Below are 12,432 nucleotides of genomic sequence, written 5' to 3' on the forward strand. Positions count from 1 at the left end.
CTAGTAGGGGGTAAAGCTTAATTTCCCTTCCCTTGAGTGTGGGCTGGAACTTAGTGACTTGCTTCCAAAGAACAGAATATGGAAAGGGAAAAATAGTAACTTCACAGTGGAGAAACCTGGCAGATACCACCTTAACCAACTGATCAAGCTGAATGTCACCAGCAATGTCATGTTGATATCATGTATCCCCTGAAATGATGTGATGAGGGCATTTCATCCCTATAATATTCATCCCCCAAACCCAAAACCCTACTCTAATCATGGCGAAAACATCAGACAAACCCAAGTTAAAGAACATTATTCAAAACATCTGAGCAGAACTCTTCAAAACTCTTGTGGTAGCTCACAGCGAAAAAAAATGTGACAATAAATATATGTATGTTCATGTATAACTGAAAAATTGTGCTCTACACTGGAATTTGACACAACATTGTAAAATGACTGTAACTCGATAAAAAAAAGTTAAAAAAAAAGAACTCTTCAAAAGTGTCAAGGATATAAAAAAAAAAAAGAAAAGAAAAGACAGAGAAACTATCACAGATCAGAAGATAGAAGGAAATGTGATGATGGAATGCAACATAGGATCCTGTATAGAATCCTGGAACAGAAAAGCACATTAGTCGAAAAACTGGTGAAATCTGAATAAAGTTTGTAGTTTAGTTAACCGTAATACCCCAGTGTTAGTTTCTTAATTTTCACAAACATAAGAATCTAACATGTTAACATCAGAGGAAACTAAGTGAAGGACATTTGGGAATTCTCCACTATCTTTGCAACATTTCTGTGATCTAAATGTATTTCAAAATTAAAACTTTATTAAAAAAATACAGTGATTCAAATCCTAGGTCCCACCTCTCTGAAGGTAAACACCTTTTATTTTTTTGGTGAACATCATTTCATTTATCTCTGTATAAATACGTATAATTTTATATAAATGAGATTAATGCTATAAAAGCTGCTTGTTATTGCTACAATACATAATGGACATCTTCCATGCTGATGAACATAGATCCATATCATTCTTTTTTTCTTGTTTTGGTGGAGGTACTGGGAATTGAAACTAGGACCTTGCGCATACGCTTTTCCACTGAGCTATACCCACCCCACCCCCTTATTCTTTTTAATGACTTTGAAAGTTTCTGTTGTCTAAAAGTGCCATACCTACATAGATAGAACCAGTTTTATCATTGCTGATGAAAATTCAATGCAAATTTCTTTATTGGTATAGAGGTTACTGGAGATTAATGCTATGTTTCCCACTAGAAATATACAAGATTATTACTCTTACGGTTTCCCACATGGAGAATTGTTTTGGTAGCAGCTGCAATACTAAAAGAAACACAGATATTTACCATATATCATGTAGTATAGATTAATACCAAATTTAAGTTAAAAATGATTATATTCATTATGTTAAAAAAGGCAAAATCTCAAAGCTGGTTGGGACCCTAATGATCTTTAATTCAACTTCTTCAATTATGGCGGCGGTTAAGAGATGGCCTTGGAATCAAACAGACTTGAATTTAGGTCCAGTTATCTCCCTCCCATAGTCTGGCCTCCTGATTCATGCCCCCTTCCCTTTTTTGTTTGTCTCCCCAAGGCCTACCACAAACGTGTAATCAGTGTTGCTGAATGACTGAAAGGAAACCTCTGTCCTGGAAATCTTTTTAATGAGTCTAACACACAAACTTGAAAACTACTGAAGCATTTCAATTGGTATCATTTTAAGGGACCATCTCACCAACCGCTAAAGATGTGACCTGAGCAAGTTGCTAAATTCGTAAGTGAAACTCTAATGTGGAATTTCAGGCCTCATTCAAGGGTGGGGAGGGTTTTGTAGGAAATGAGGAAAACATCCCACCAAGGGGTAGGCAAAGTGCCTCTCAAAAAGGTGAGTTGTGGGTGCCACAGCTATTTAAAAGGATAGGGATTTGGACCCCCTCCACTCTCCCCGTTGGTTCACAACCTCAGGGAGTTCCCCAGGTGAACCCCCCTTCCCCACCCCCAACACACCCACACACGGAGGGCATGGTAAGACGGAAGAGGCAAACCATTCCAGATTGGTAGGTGGCAGGTTCAATAAGCAAGGGAACTTACACACGTGGTTTGTCTAGGGTGTTCATCTATTAGAATCTTAAGAGTCTATCTGGGCGGGGGTGGAGGGTGGTGCGGAGGGGGTGGACTGGTTTCAGTCACCTAAACGTCCAGGTGGTTTCAATAACACATTACTCTCTCTAGGCTGCATCCTTCAAGTAGCTCCCAGCACAGGAACAGCAGGCGGAAAGTACATTCTAAGGACAGAAGGAGTGAGGAGCCTCTGACTGCCTTGGTCCACCTCCCGGGGCAACCCATGATGACATACAATCGATTACTCCCCCAACACTCCTTAAGCTGAGTTATCAGGTGGCTCTGAATCTATTTACCTGGAAGATTTGCTGTATCTAGGAAACCTGAAGCTGGGCTAGAAAGGACTGTGAGACTGCAGGCACCTCCCTCTTATGGGCCGCCGGGGAAGGAACCCTGCAGGTCTGACAAGGCCGTCCCTGCGGACACAGGCGACTTCCACAAACGATCCACCGAGGTTAGCAAAGCCGGCGCGGCCCCGTCCCCGGAAGTCTCCAGTCGGGGTCTTCCGGCACCGCCCCTAGTTCCTGCAGGCACTTCCGTCTCGGCCGGCCGACGCCCAGGCGGCGGGAGGCCACGCCCAGTTCCTCTGCCCGGTCTCTCGGCACAGCCACGACGGCAGCATGGCGGGCGGCGAGTTGCGGGCGGCGCTGGAGCAGCGGCTCAGCGCCCTGGCCATCCGCACGGAGGTCGTGGAGCACCCGGAGGTGAGGCGCTTCCCCTGGGACAGCCCCGGGAAGGGTTGGGCTCTGCTGCAGCGTCTGTCGGGCGAAGCCGCCAAGACAGATGTCTCAGGGGTAATGTACCGCAGAAACGTTGTTCTAAGGCAATTCCCGGGATCCAGAGTACGAAAGGGCCCTGAACGCAGCACGAAAGGCCTCTCCACTTGGGACTCTGATGTAATAGTGAAAAAAACTCGTTTTACTTTTGGAGTGACTTGGATATTTTATGTTAAGACCTGGTGCAACATATCGAGAACTTGTGCATCTTAAGCTGGTGTGGGATGTCGGTCAGTGTATCCACTTTATTTGTAAAGTTGCCAAGCAGTAAGCCGTGTCTGCAGTGGCTACGATGTTATCAGGCGTCGTGCATACGGGACAGCAAGATTAGAAAGTTTGGTATTATTTTAACTTGGTTTGGTGCATTGACGGGAAGATTTTCTGCAATGTCTCATGTGGCCAATATGTTGTAACCTGAGTGGTTCAGGGACAAAATTTTTTGCCCAAGGCTTGGGTATTAGCTAATGATTATTAGCTAAATATAGAGGTGACCTTAAGAGGGTAGAGAAATACATAAAAACTATCATTTCCTGTCTCCCCCACTTACCCCCAGTCCACACTCCTTTTCTACTGTGCATATGGCACCTTTTCTGATGTTTTTTATACAGTAGTCCAGGGTCTCATCCCCTGCCCTCTCATCCTACTGGTTATCTGTTTATAGAGTGGAGGTTGTCACATGGTCTGGATGTAATGTGTAATGCCAAGGAAAAGGAGTCTGGGCTGCTATGAACCTTACCAAAAGTTTCAAGGAAAAACAAAGCATTTTAGGAATGTGAGGGCTTGGCCAGCACATTGGAATAGAGAACTGGCCTAAGAGAAACTACTTGAGGTTCTGAGATGAGATAGGGTTGTAGCAGTGGGTTGGGAATGGTCTCTACCACTAAAATTTGGGGCACTGAGTACTACCATGCTGTTTTCACACAGCAAGCAAAATACATGTGTGTGTGCGTGCAGTGTGTATGTACATGGGTATTATTTCAAATTTTCTCATATTTTACAGGTGTTTACAGTTGAAGAAATGATGCCTCATATCCAACATTTGAAAGGAGCACACAGTAAGAACTTATTTCTTAAAGACAAAAAGAAAAAAGGCTATTGGCTGGTGACAGTTCTTCATGATAGACAAATTAATTTGAATGATCTTGCCAAGCAGTTAGGTGTTGGGAGTGGAAATCTGCGGTTTGCTGATGAAACAGCCATGCTAGAAAAACTAAAAGTTGGCCAAGGTTGTGCCACACCGCTGGCACTCTTCTGTGATGATGGAGATGTGAAATTTGTTTTGGATTCTGCTTTTTTGGACGGTGGACATGAAAAGGTGTACTTTCATCCAATGACTAATGCTGCGACCATGGGATTGAGCCCTGAAGACTTTCTCACATTTGTGAAGAAGACAGGACATGATCCCATAATACTAAATTTTGATTAAAACTAACTGATGTTTAGAATACATTTATTTCTGAAAGTTGTTTTTCTTACTTGTAATTTATAAAAAGCAAAAAAAGTGGTAAGATACATGTAACACCTTGGTTTGGTAACTACCTAAAATGATTTTAGGAAGAATATTGCATCTTAAAGGAGCTGTTTTTAGAAAGATGCATTAAGGTAATAGCTTTAGTCAACTGAGATTCCACCCTACCAACCCCCATGATAATTACTCATTACAGGAATGCCTTCAACAATTAAGAATAAATTAACATCAAAACTAAGATTGGTTAACTATCTATCTTACATCTTATGTAAGGTGTTTATAATACTTAAAAAAACAAGTTGCAAAAACAGCATATATAAAATTATACATATGATAGTGTACATACAGGGCAAAAAATCTAGAGGAATATGGGAATATATTAAGTTGTTGATAGTGATTATCTTTGGGGAATGAGGATTAAGGAGTAAAAACTCCCCAGCAAGATAATGAAAACAAACATGAGGGCAAGGGTAAATCCTTCCTATTACTGTTTGTTTTTAAACCAGTGATTTTTTTTTTTCAGTGAAAAATAAGCTAATTGGCTTTTATTAAATTATATTTTTAGAAAATTTTAATCTAGAAAAACATTCAAATAGAGATGGAAAATGTTATGTCATAATCATTATACTGATGAAGTTACAATTTAAAACTCAGCAGAATATGCATAGGCTATTAAGAAGGATTTCCTTAGTCTTTTTTGTTTAGAGGGTAGACATGTAAACACACTTGAAAAAGTTTCTTCTGTCCTCTAGGCTATATTAAATTTTTCTCATCCCCTTTCAACTATGGAGTCTTAAACAGTATAAAAACCCGGGATTATGTATTGTCATTGCCATATAGAAGGTAGTTCAAAAACAGAATGAGGAAAATTGACATATTTTTTCACCTCACTTAAACAAAACCCTAGTTGAGGGTCTGACTAGACTAAGCTACAAAAAATAGCTGAGTTTTCAAGAAAATTCTCATTTCCTCCAGTACAATCAAATGGGATTATCTGTGAAATAACCATTATTTTCCTAAAGTTGAACACTCAAAAAATAATTTGCATCCGGTAGAGATACTGTACTTAATTTGTACCAATTTGTGTTACTGAAAGGCAAAATAAAAGTAAAAACTTGTCATTTTTGGATATATATGATTAAAAACTGCAAGTCTGCTCATGGCAGAATTTTCATAAAATATAGAGTGGTTTTAAGAGATGAGTTAGAAATATTCTCCATAAATGATAACCTTGTTCTGAGGTGCCATGTTAGTTTTTACCTACTCAGTACTGTATCTCTAAGATGAAATTTTAGGTTGCTTTGCACATAAAATGAAGGCTTAATGAATAGAATCAAAGACACTGAGGACCTCAGATAACTGGTCTAACTACCTTCCTCATATTATGGTGAAAATAGGCCCAGAAGGTCCAACCTGCCCAAGGACACGAGGCTGGATGCCATCTCTTAACAGTCTGCCTCCCAAAGTCTACAAATCAAAATGAGAGACTGATCTGTACAATCTATTACTGTATTTAAACATATTTTGGGATTGAGAAAACTGATAGGTTCCCCGACTCTTTTTCTTTCCAAAACCTCCAATACTCATCCTAAAATGATTAGAACAGAATCATCTAAATAAGATTATGAGTTATTTCTGAAAATAGGTTTTCTAGGACAACGGGAAAGAGAATAATACTTGACTAAAATATATGTTGTGATTGCTAGCCACTTGCTATAAATACCCCCTCTTTGTTTTCTTTCTTTTTATATCAGTTTGACAAGTGAATATTAAACCAGCTTAATTTTTTTAGGAGAAATAAAGTTAAAAACTAAAATGAAAATAATGAATGTTTTAAAAAAGACAAATCAACCAATGGTGTCTATTTTGTTATGAACTGGATTTTTCTGTTATGAAATGTTGCTTATATTACGTATAGCCAAGTAATAAACATTTTGCCATCAACTCCAAATCTCTCAGTAGCATTACTTTTAAAGGAAATGTTACAGCTTTTATATTATTTGATTTGGTATTTAATAACAGCTTTAAGTACAATGGCAAATATTGAAAGAGAGAACCCTTAGTAGAAAAGAAAAAGACAATTTAAAACCAGATTTTGTTAAAGGGTGTTATAAGTGCAGCTTTATCCATACACATTCCTTTTAAGGCATTTTCATTGTTGTCCAAATGTCTCAACATGTACATCAAGGTTTATATTATAAAATGGGTCCTTTTGTATTATTCATTCAAGGCTTAAAGAAAAAATACATCTCAGGACTAAGTGTAGCAGAAAAGAAAACACAAAAATTCACCAATTTTCTCAAAAGTAACTTAAAATACAAGTCATTTAGCATACATTATTACTCCTCATTGTAACTCCAGATTTGGTACAGTATCCTTTTTCACTTCCTGACATAAAACTGTTAAGACAGTGCAGCCTGTAATACTTCATTTGTGAGGTGGCTGCAATTCTGTAATATGCACAGTGATTTTTAAAAAGGCTCTTACCATGCCTCGCATGAAAGGTGCTACATACAAACCTGTTTGTGAACTCTTTGGTAACCACCAGTTCAAAAGCTTAGACCATACATTTCCACATTGCCAGATCCGAAGCACTTTATTGGAGGTCTGGGTTGACGCTATTACCCTGTATTTAAATTCTTCAATTTCCTAGGGGTTTAGGTATTGATTTAGAATAGAGCCATTTAATTAAAAGCATGTCAGGCCCCAGTCAGGAAAGTGGCCCCAGTTATTTTCTAGTTGGGTATATACTATGTTTGGCAGAAGTCGTTTATATAAGGGAAATGTGTGACTTCGTACAAATTTTGCTTCTGACAGTATCTTTTGGAGAAAGTCAAATATTCATGTGGTTATCTAGTCCTTTCTTGAAATGGTATGAAAAAGGCAATGAATATAATTAAGAATATTCCTACTTTTGCCATCTCAAATGTTTCCATGGTTGTCTTGCTGTATTTTCTCAGGGACAGCCTACTCAGATTCAGTACTTTATAGGCTGCCCTTAAGCATTTTCTGCTTGAAGCAATAATGTGCTGCTTCAGTCAGCAGTTTCTCTATTATAGGATATTACTGTCCTGGAGAGGTCAAGCTGTGATATCATTCCCCTCAATGGGCCACCTTCTGCGCATTAAATTTTAACTTACAGTAAATGTCCTGGGATGTGTCCTAGTTGTGCAAATTAGATGCTAGTTAATAAAACTCTAAGTTACCCACTTACTGTATTTGCCTAAAACATAATTTCTATATTTACTTTCAATTTATTCACCTAGAAATGAATTTACATTTTTTACATGCAAGTGTCTCTAGACTGCCACAATGCCCATTATCAATCTGATACTTGAATCTAGGGAGTCATGATGGAGAAAGATGTTTCAAAGTCTAGAGAATAGGTTTTAAATATGTCTGTTGTGCAATATTTGTATTTTGTAAGAATCCTTTGTATTTACATTTATATAGCACCTTTCATCCAAGGGTTTAAAAGTGATTTAACTTTACAACATTATTAGGTGGCAAAACCTAAGTTAATGGTGGCATTAATTAAGTCCCGGTTCTCTAACTTTCACTTCAGTTTCTTTTCAATTATACATGCTGTATTTCTTTTCATTAATGGTCTTTGTGGAAGTAGACTATGAATATAACACTGTTAATGGACTACCAAAAAGAGAAAGACAGAAAGGTGTGGGAAGAGAAAGGGAGACATTTCTCGTGGCTACTAAGTTAGTGATGAAACACACAGTTCAGAAATGACACACTATGGGATTATTCCAAAAAGGTTTTTAGAGCTGGTAATGAGAGCCTAAGAAGTATACTGTTAATTAAAATAAAAAAGTCAGTATCTTTCTCATTTCAGACCTTTAAGATTATTCTGATATTTATGTCAGATAATGAACTTGCATTAAATATTATAGTATCAATGCATTTTTTTGATTTCATAAGAAAATAAAACTGTGATACAAAATTGGAACTACAAAAAAATGGGATGTTTCCCTGGGTTAACTAAATTTACTTTTTTGTGCTTCTTTCAAATGTTTAAGGTAACAAATGCATACAAATATTTGAAAAGTACTAGTAACAGTTACCAACTTTAATGTAATATTATAAAGGACAAAAACAGAAAAGTTCTTATTAATAAGTGATAACCTTACTAATAAATGAGTTCCTGGCAAAATGCAGATCATACTAAATTATTTACAGTATTTTTGCCATAAGAAAACTTCTTAAGCAACAGTCAGCTCTCAAGTTAAAAAAACAAACACACATACATAACCCAATACTAAAGAAGGGAAATGAGTTAAAACCCAACAGCTTTATCTTGGGAATGCCATTTGCTAGAAAACCACCTTACTAAAAAATGTTTCAGAAAAACACTTTAATTACCTTGGATCCAGTGTGAATTGCTTAGTGTTGCTTAATGGGGAATATGGAAAGATTAATATTACTGTAAATTTTTTATAACTCCTATCTCACTATGGATTTTTCAGTTATCTCATAAAGTAAATTTCTTTTGCAATACATCAAAATAATTGGCTTAAAAAAAAAAGAATATCAACACATGCAGTCTACTAACCAAATAAGGCTCTGACATGCCAAAACAATGTTCTCCGTATCTTGACATATAGTACATTCCACAACATACTACAGCATTTAATTTAAATTTACACAACTAAATATAAATGGCTAGATTTTGGCTAATACTTAGCAGAAGCATTAAGCAAACATGGATGAATTCATAAACAAATAAGTAAAGAAGTAGACTGTTCTTGGAGTACTTCTTGAAACTTTAAAACACTTGGTCCTTAGCGAGAGAACATCCTTTATTCAGTGGAGCTTAACAGTAAAATGTATAGTAAGTCACAAAACCTTCTAAAAATTTTGGCAGTTGACTCCAGTAGTGCTCCTTGATTCAAGGAAGGAATGAAGGTTTGTATTTGTTGCCTGCTCTAGTCACGAAGGATTGTTTAAAGTCTCCTTATAGATTTTTAAAAAATGATTCCTATAGTTGGGTGTCTTGTTACTTCAGAAATAAAGGCTTCATACTGAGAAACTGAAGGATACTTTTCTCTCTGTATTTAGTTGGAAGGTAGAAAGAAGAAAGAAAATATAAGAAAAGCATGAAGATAAGACAGATATAAAATACAGAGCAGCCACTAAAAGAACAGCATGCACCAGATATTTCTATAGGAATAAGAAAGTGACAGAAAGTCAGAGACAATTTTTAAGTGGCTCTTCACAGAAAAGGCATTTAGTTTATTCTTAATTATCAAGAACACTGCAGAAGTTGTATTCCTACCACAAAAACAGACTTCAAACTGAAAAAGCAATTTCTACAACATTCATTAGTAAAATAAAATTGAACTTGAGGGGAAAAAAATAATTTTTAAAGGTTGGTTTCCTGCACTGACAGGCAAAAACTTTTGGGAATCAACTAATCTTGACTAGTAAGTAAGACAAAGTCATGAATTAAGCAAGCAATATTTACATCTGTTAATGCAATGTGCACTTGTTCTTATACTTAATGCAGTTAGTTTGTATAAATGAGACTAATCTCATTTACATTTTAAGCAAGAAACTCACCACTTGGCCCACTTGTCATGTAGTGGGTAATAGAATTAGGAGCTTTGTTGCTCCCTAGACCTGCTTTTTGAATTTCTGCTTTCTTGTACTTTGTCCACATCTGCAGGAGAAAAGCATTTCATGTTATTTAATCAAAGGTTAAACATAACACAATTCATGAAGATAAGAAACCAAAGAGCTCTTACTCAGTAGGGCAAAGAGAAGGAATCTAACTCTTGAAATGTTACTAATCTGACAGAATCTCATTACTTAAAGACTGATTCTTATATTTTAAAAGCTATAAATAATATATTTATGCCCTTTCAGTGTCAGATAGGTTTACTTACTATGTTTATTTACTAATTGGTCACATCTAGTTTTAAAGTAAAAAATAACCTTGCATGCGCCTGCAGAAACACCCACAATGAAATATTTGTATTAGTTACTAAGAAAACCAGGGCTGGAGATTTTATAGCCAAGTAAGATACCTACTTAAACTGTAATAGCAAAAACTGCTTTGATCAAAGGGGACTCGATGCAGAACAAAAGTAATTTACAATATCACAAATAATAAGGGTATAATTTCTAGAAACCTAAACCAGGAATATGAAAGCTATTCAATTTCATCTAAAATTAGGGTACTAATACAGGCATACCTCGGAGATACTGCAGGTTTGGTTTTAGAGCACTGCAATAAAGTGAATATTGCAATAAAGTGAGTCACATGAATTTGAAGTATCCCAGTGCATATAAAAATTATGTTCCCACTACAGTCTATTAAGTGTGCAATAGCATTATGTCTAAAAACAAGTACATATCTTAAGTAAAAATACTTAATGCTAAGAAGTACTAACCATCATCTGAGCCCTTCAGTGAGTCAATCTTTTTGCAATACTAACATCAAAGATCACTAATCACCATAACAAATATAATGAGAATGTCTGAAACATTTTGAGAATTACCAAAATGTGACAAACACGAAGTGAGCAAATGCTGCTGGGAAAATTGCACTGACAGACAGACTTGCTTGATACAGGGTTGCCACAAACTTTAAGCGAAGTACAATAAAGCAAGATGCAATAAACGAGGTATGCCTGTAATACGATACAAAGCCGTGGGATATTTATGGAGATATCTTAGAGGAAAAAAGTGCAGCTGCTCAACTGAGTCAGAGTTGCTTCACTTTTATCTCAAAAAAAAAAAATTTTTTTTTAAAATCAGGGCATCTTTGTAAGATTTCATTTATAGAAAATATTACGTTGATTTTTTTACAGTTTGGGAAATGCTGGTGCTATATGACTTATAAGATTCTTCCTACTGCTAATGGATCCCAAGTTCTATCAAGAAACATAGGAAAGAAACTAGTGTTTGGGTAAATGTTATGACTCCACAGCTAGTGACAGTTTATGGAGGAAGTCTAAGTCTTCTCAGCCAGTCTTTAAGACACGTGGACATGGTATGTATCTATCTGTCTTACATGCACAGTATTAAGTTCTTTTTGCAAACATGCTGTATGTATAACTATAGCCACTTGAGTTAAAAATACTTCTTTCCTATAGGTCTATTTGTAAAATAATCACAGTTTTTGCTATAATAGCATATGATTTCTCAACACATTTTGCATAAAGTTAATATTTTAAATTTAAAGCTTAAGGCTAGATTTATAACATCTAAAAGGTTGAAATGGTTGTGAAATAATCCTTGACTCAATGTGGAAAAAAATTATTACATCTGTATCACATATGGCCCCATCCAATCCCACCTATATTTACCATTAAGTTTTGAAAAAAGAAAAGGCTTCCCAAAAACATTTGAAATGTTAGGACTAACGAAAACAACTAACAATAAAATAGACTGATGTATTCATATATTCATGTATAAGATGTATTAAGGTGGTACTAAAAAATATGAAAAATTTCTGATTGTGTTCATTTGATTACCTGCACTAGAACCATTTTTAGTAAGAGCTGGCTATGAGAAAAAAAAGTAGGGTCAAAGAAATAAATGGAACAGGCCTAGCCCTCTTGTATAAGTACAAGAGGATAGCTTAATTTACTATGGCTATAAATTGCATTGAGCAAAGATTTCTCTGTACATTTTGTTTTCTTTAGCCCAATTAATAACAATAATAATTTAGCATAACAACATGTATAAAATAACAATTTCCTCCCCGTGTGTAAAGTTAACATTTCAAATCATTTCTTCTAGATGCCAGTCTGAGTTACTGTCAGTAACATTTAGGCTGAATCAAGATGGCAAAAACTGGAGATTGGCACATTATAATTGACTATACTTAAACTAAGAAAAAAAAAAAAGAAAAAGAAAAAAATAGATGCAATGAAAAAAAAAGATGGTAAAAACATTCCAGAGACAGAGCTAAGCTATACTTCTCTGGAAGAAAGTGAATTAGGGTTATGGGTTTGTTTTTTTTGTTTGTTTTATTCTGGGAGTTAGAGATTCAAAGTTAACTGATTCTGTGACCACAGCAAGATAATTTTAAAGTTTATGACA

At 36.0% G+C, this 12,432-nt stretch overlaps 2 protein-coding genes across 5 annotated transcripts in view; one reads left to right on the plus strand and one right to left on the minus strand.

The window, feature by feature from the left end:
* The first annotated feature begins 2,677 nt into the window (after positions 1-2,677).
* On the plus strand, positions 2,678-4,352 carry LOC105066558 (prolyl-tRNA synthetase associated domain-containing protein 1). Its single transcript, XM_045514339.2, has 2 exons — positions 2,678-2,831; positions 3,904-4,352. The coding sequence occupies exons 1-2, from the start codon at positions 2,748-2,750 to the stop codon at positions 4,327-4,329; spliced, it is 510 nt and encodes a 169-aa protein (XP_045370295.2). The 5' UTR covers positions 2,678-2,747; the 3' UTR covers positions 4,330-4,352.
* Positions 4,353-6,231: 1,879 nt separating this feature from the next.
* Positions 6,232-12,432, minus strand: part of CCDC88A (coiled-coil domain containing 88A) — a 105,067-nt gene continuing 98,866 nt past the window's right edge. For all 4 annotated transcript variants that reach the window (XM_074341156.1, XM_010951872.3, XM_045514360.2 and 1 more), the window contains 2 exons: positions 9,943-10,042; positions 6,232-9,431 (listed from right to left, as the gene is read on the minus strand). In XM_074341156.1, coding sequence (XP_074197257.1) covers positions 9,978-10,042 — 65 coding nt within the window. In that variant the 3' untranslated portion in view covers positions 6,232-9,431; positions 9,943-9,977. The remainder of the gene's footprint in view (positions 9,432-9,942; positions 10,043-12,432) is intronic.

This window comes from Camelus bactrianus, chromosome 15 (genome assembly GCF_048773025.1).
Source record: "Camelus bactrianus isolate YW-2024 breed Bactrian camel chromosome 15, ASM4877302v1, whole genome shotgun sequence".
Classification (NCBI taxonomy): Eukaryota; Metazoa; Chordata; class Mammalia; order Artiodactyla; family Camelidae; genus Camelus; species Camelus bactrianus.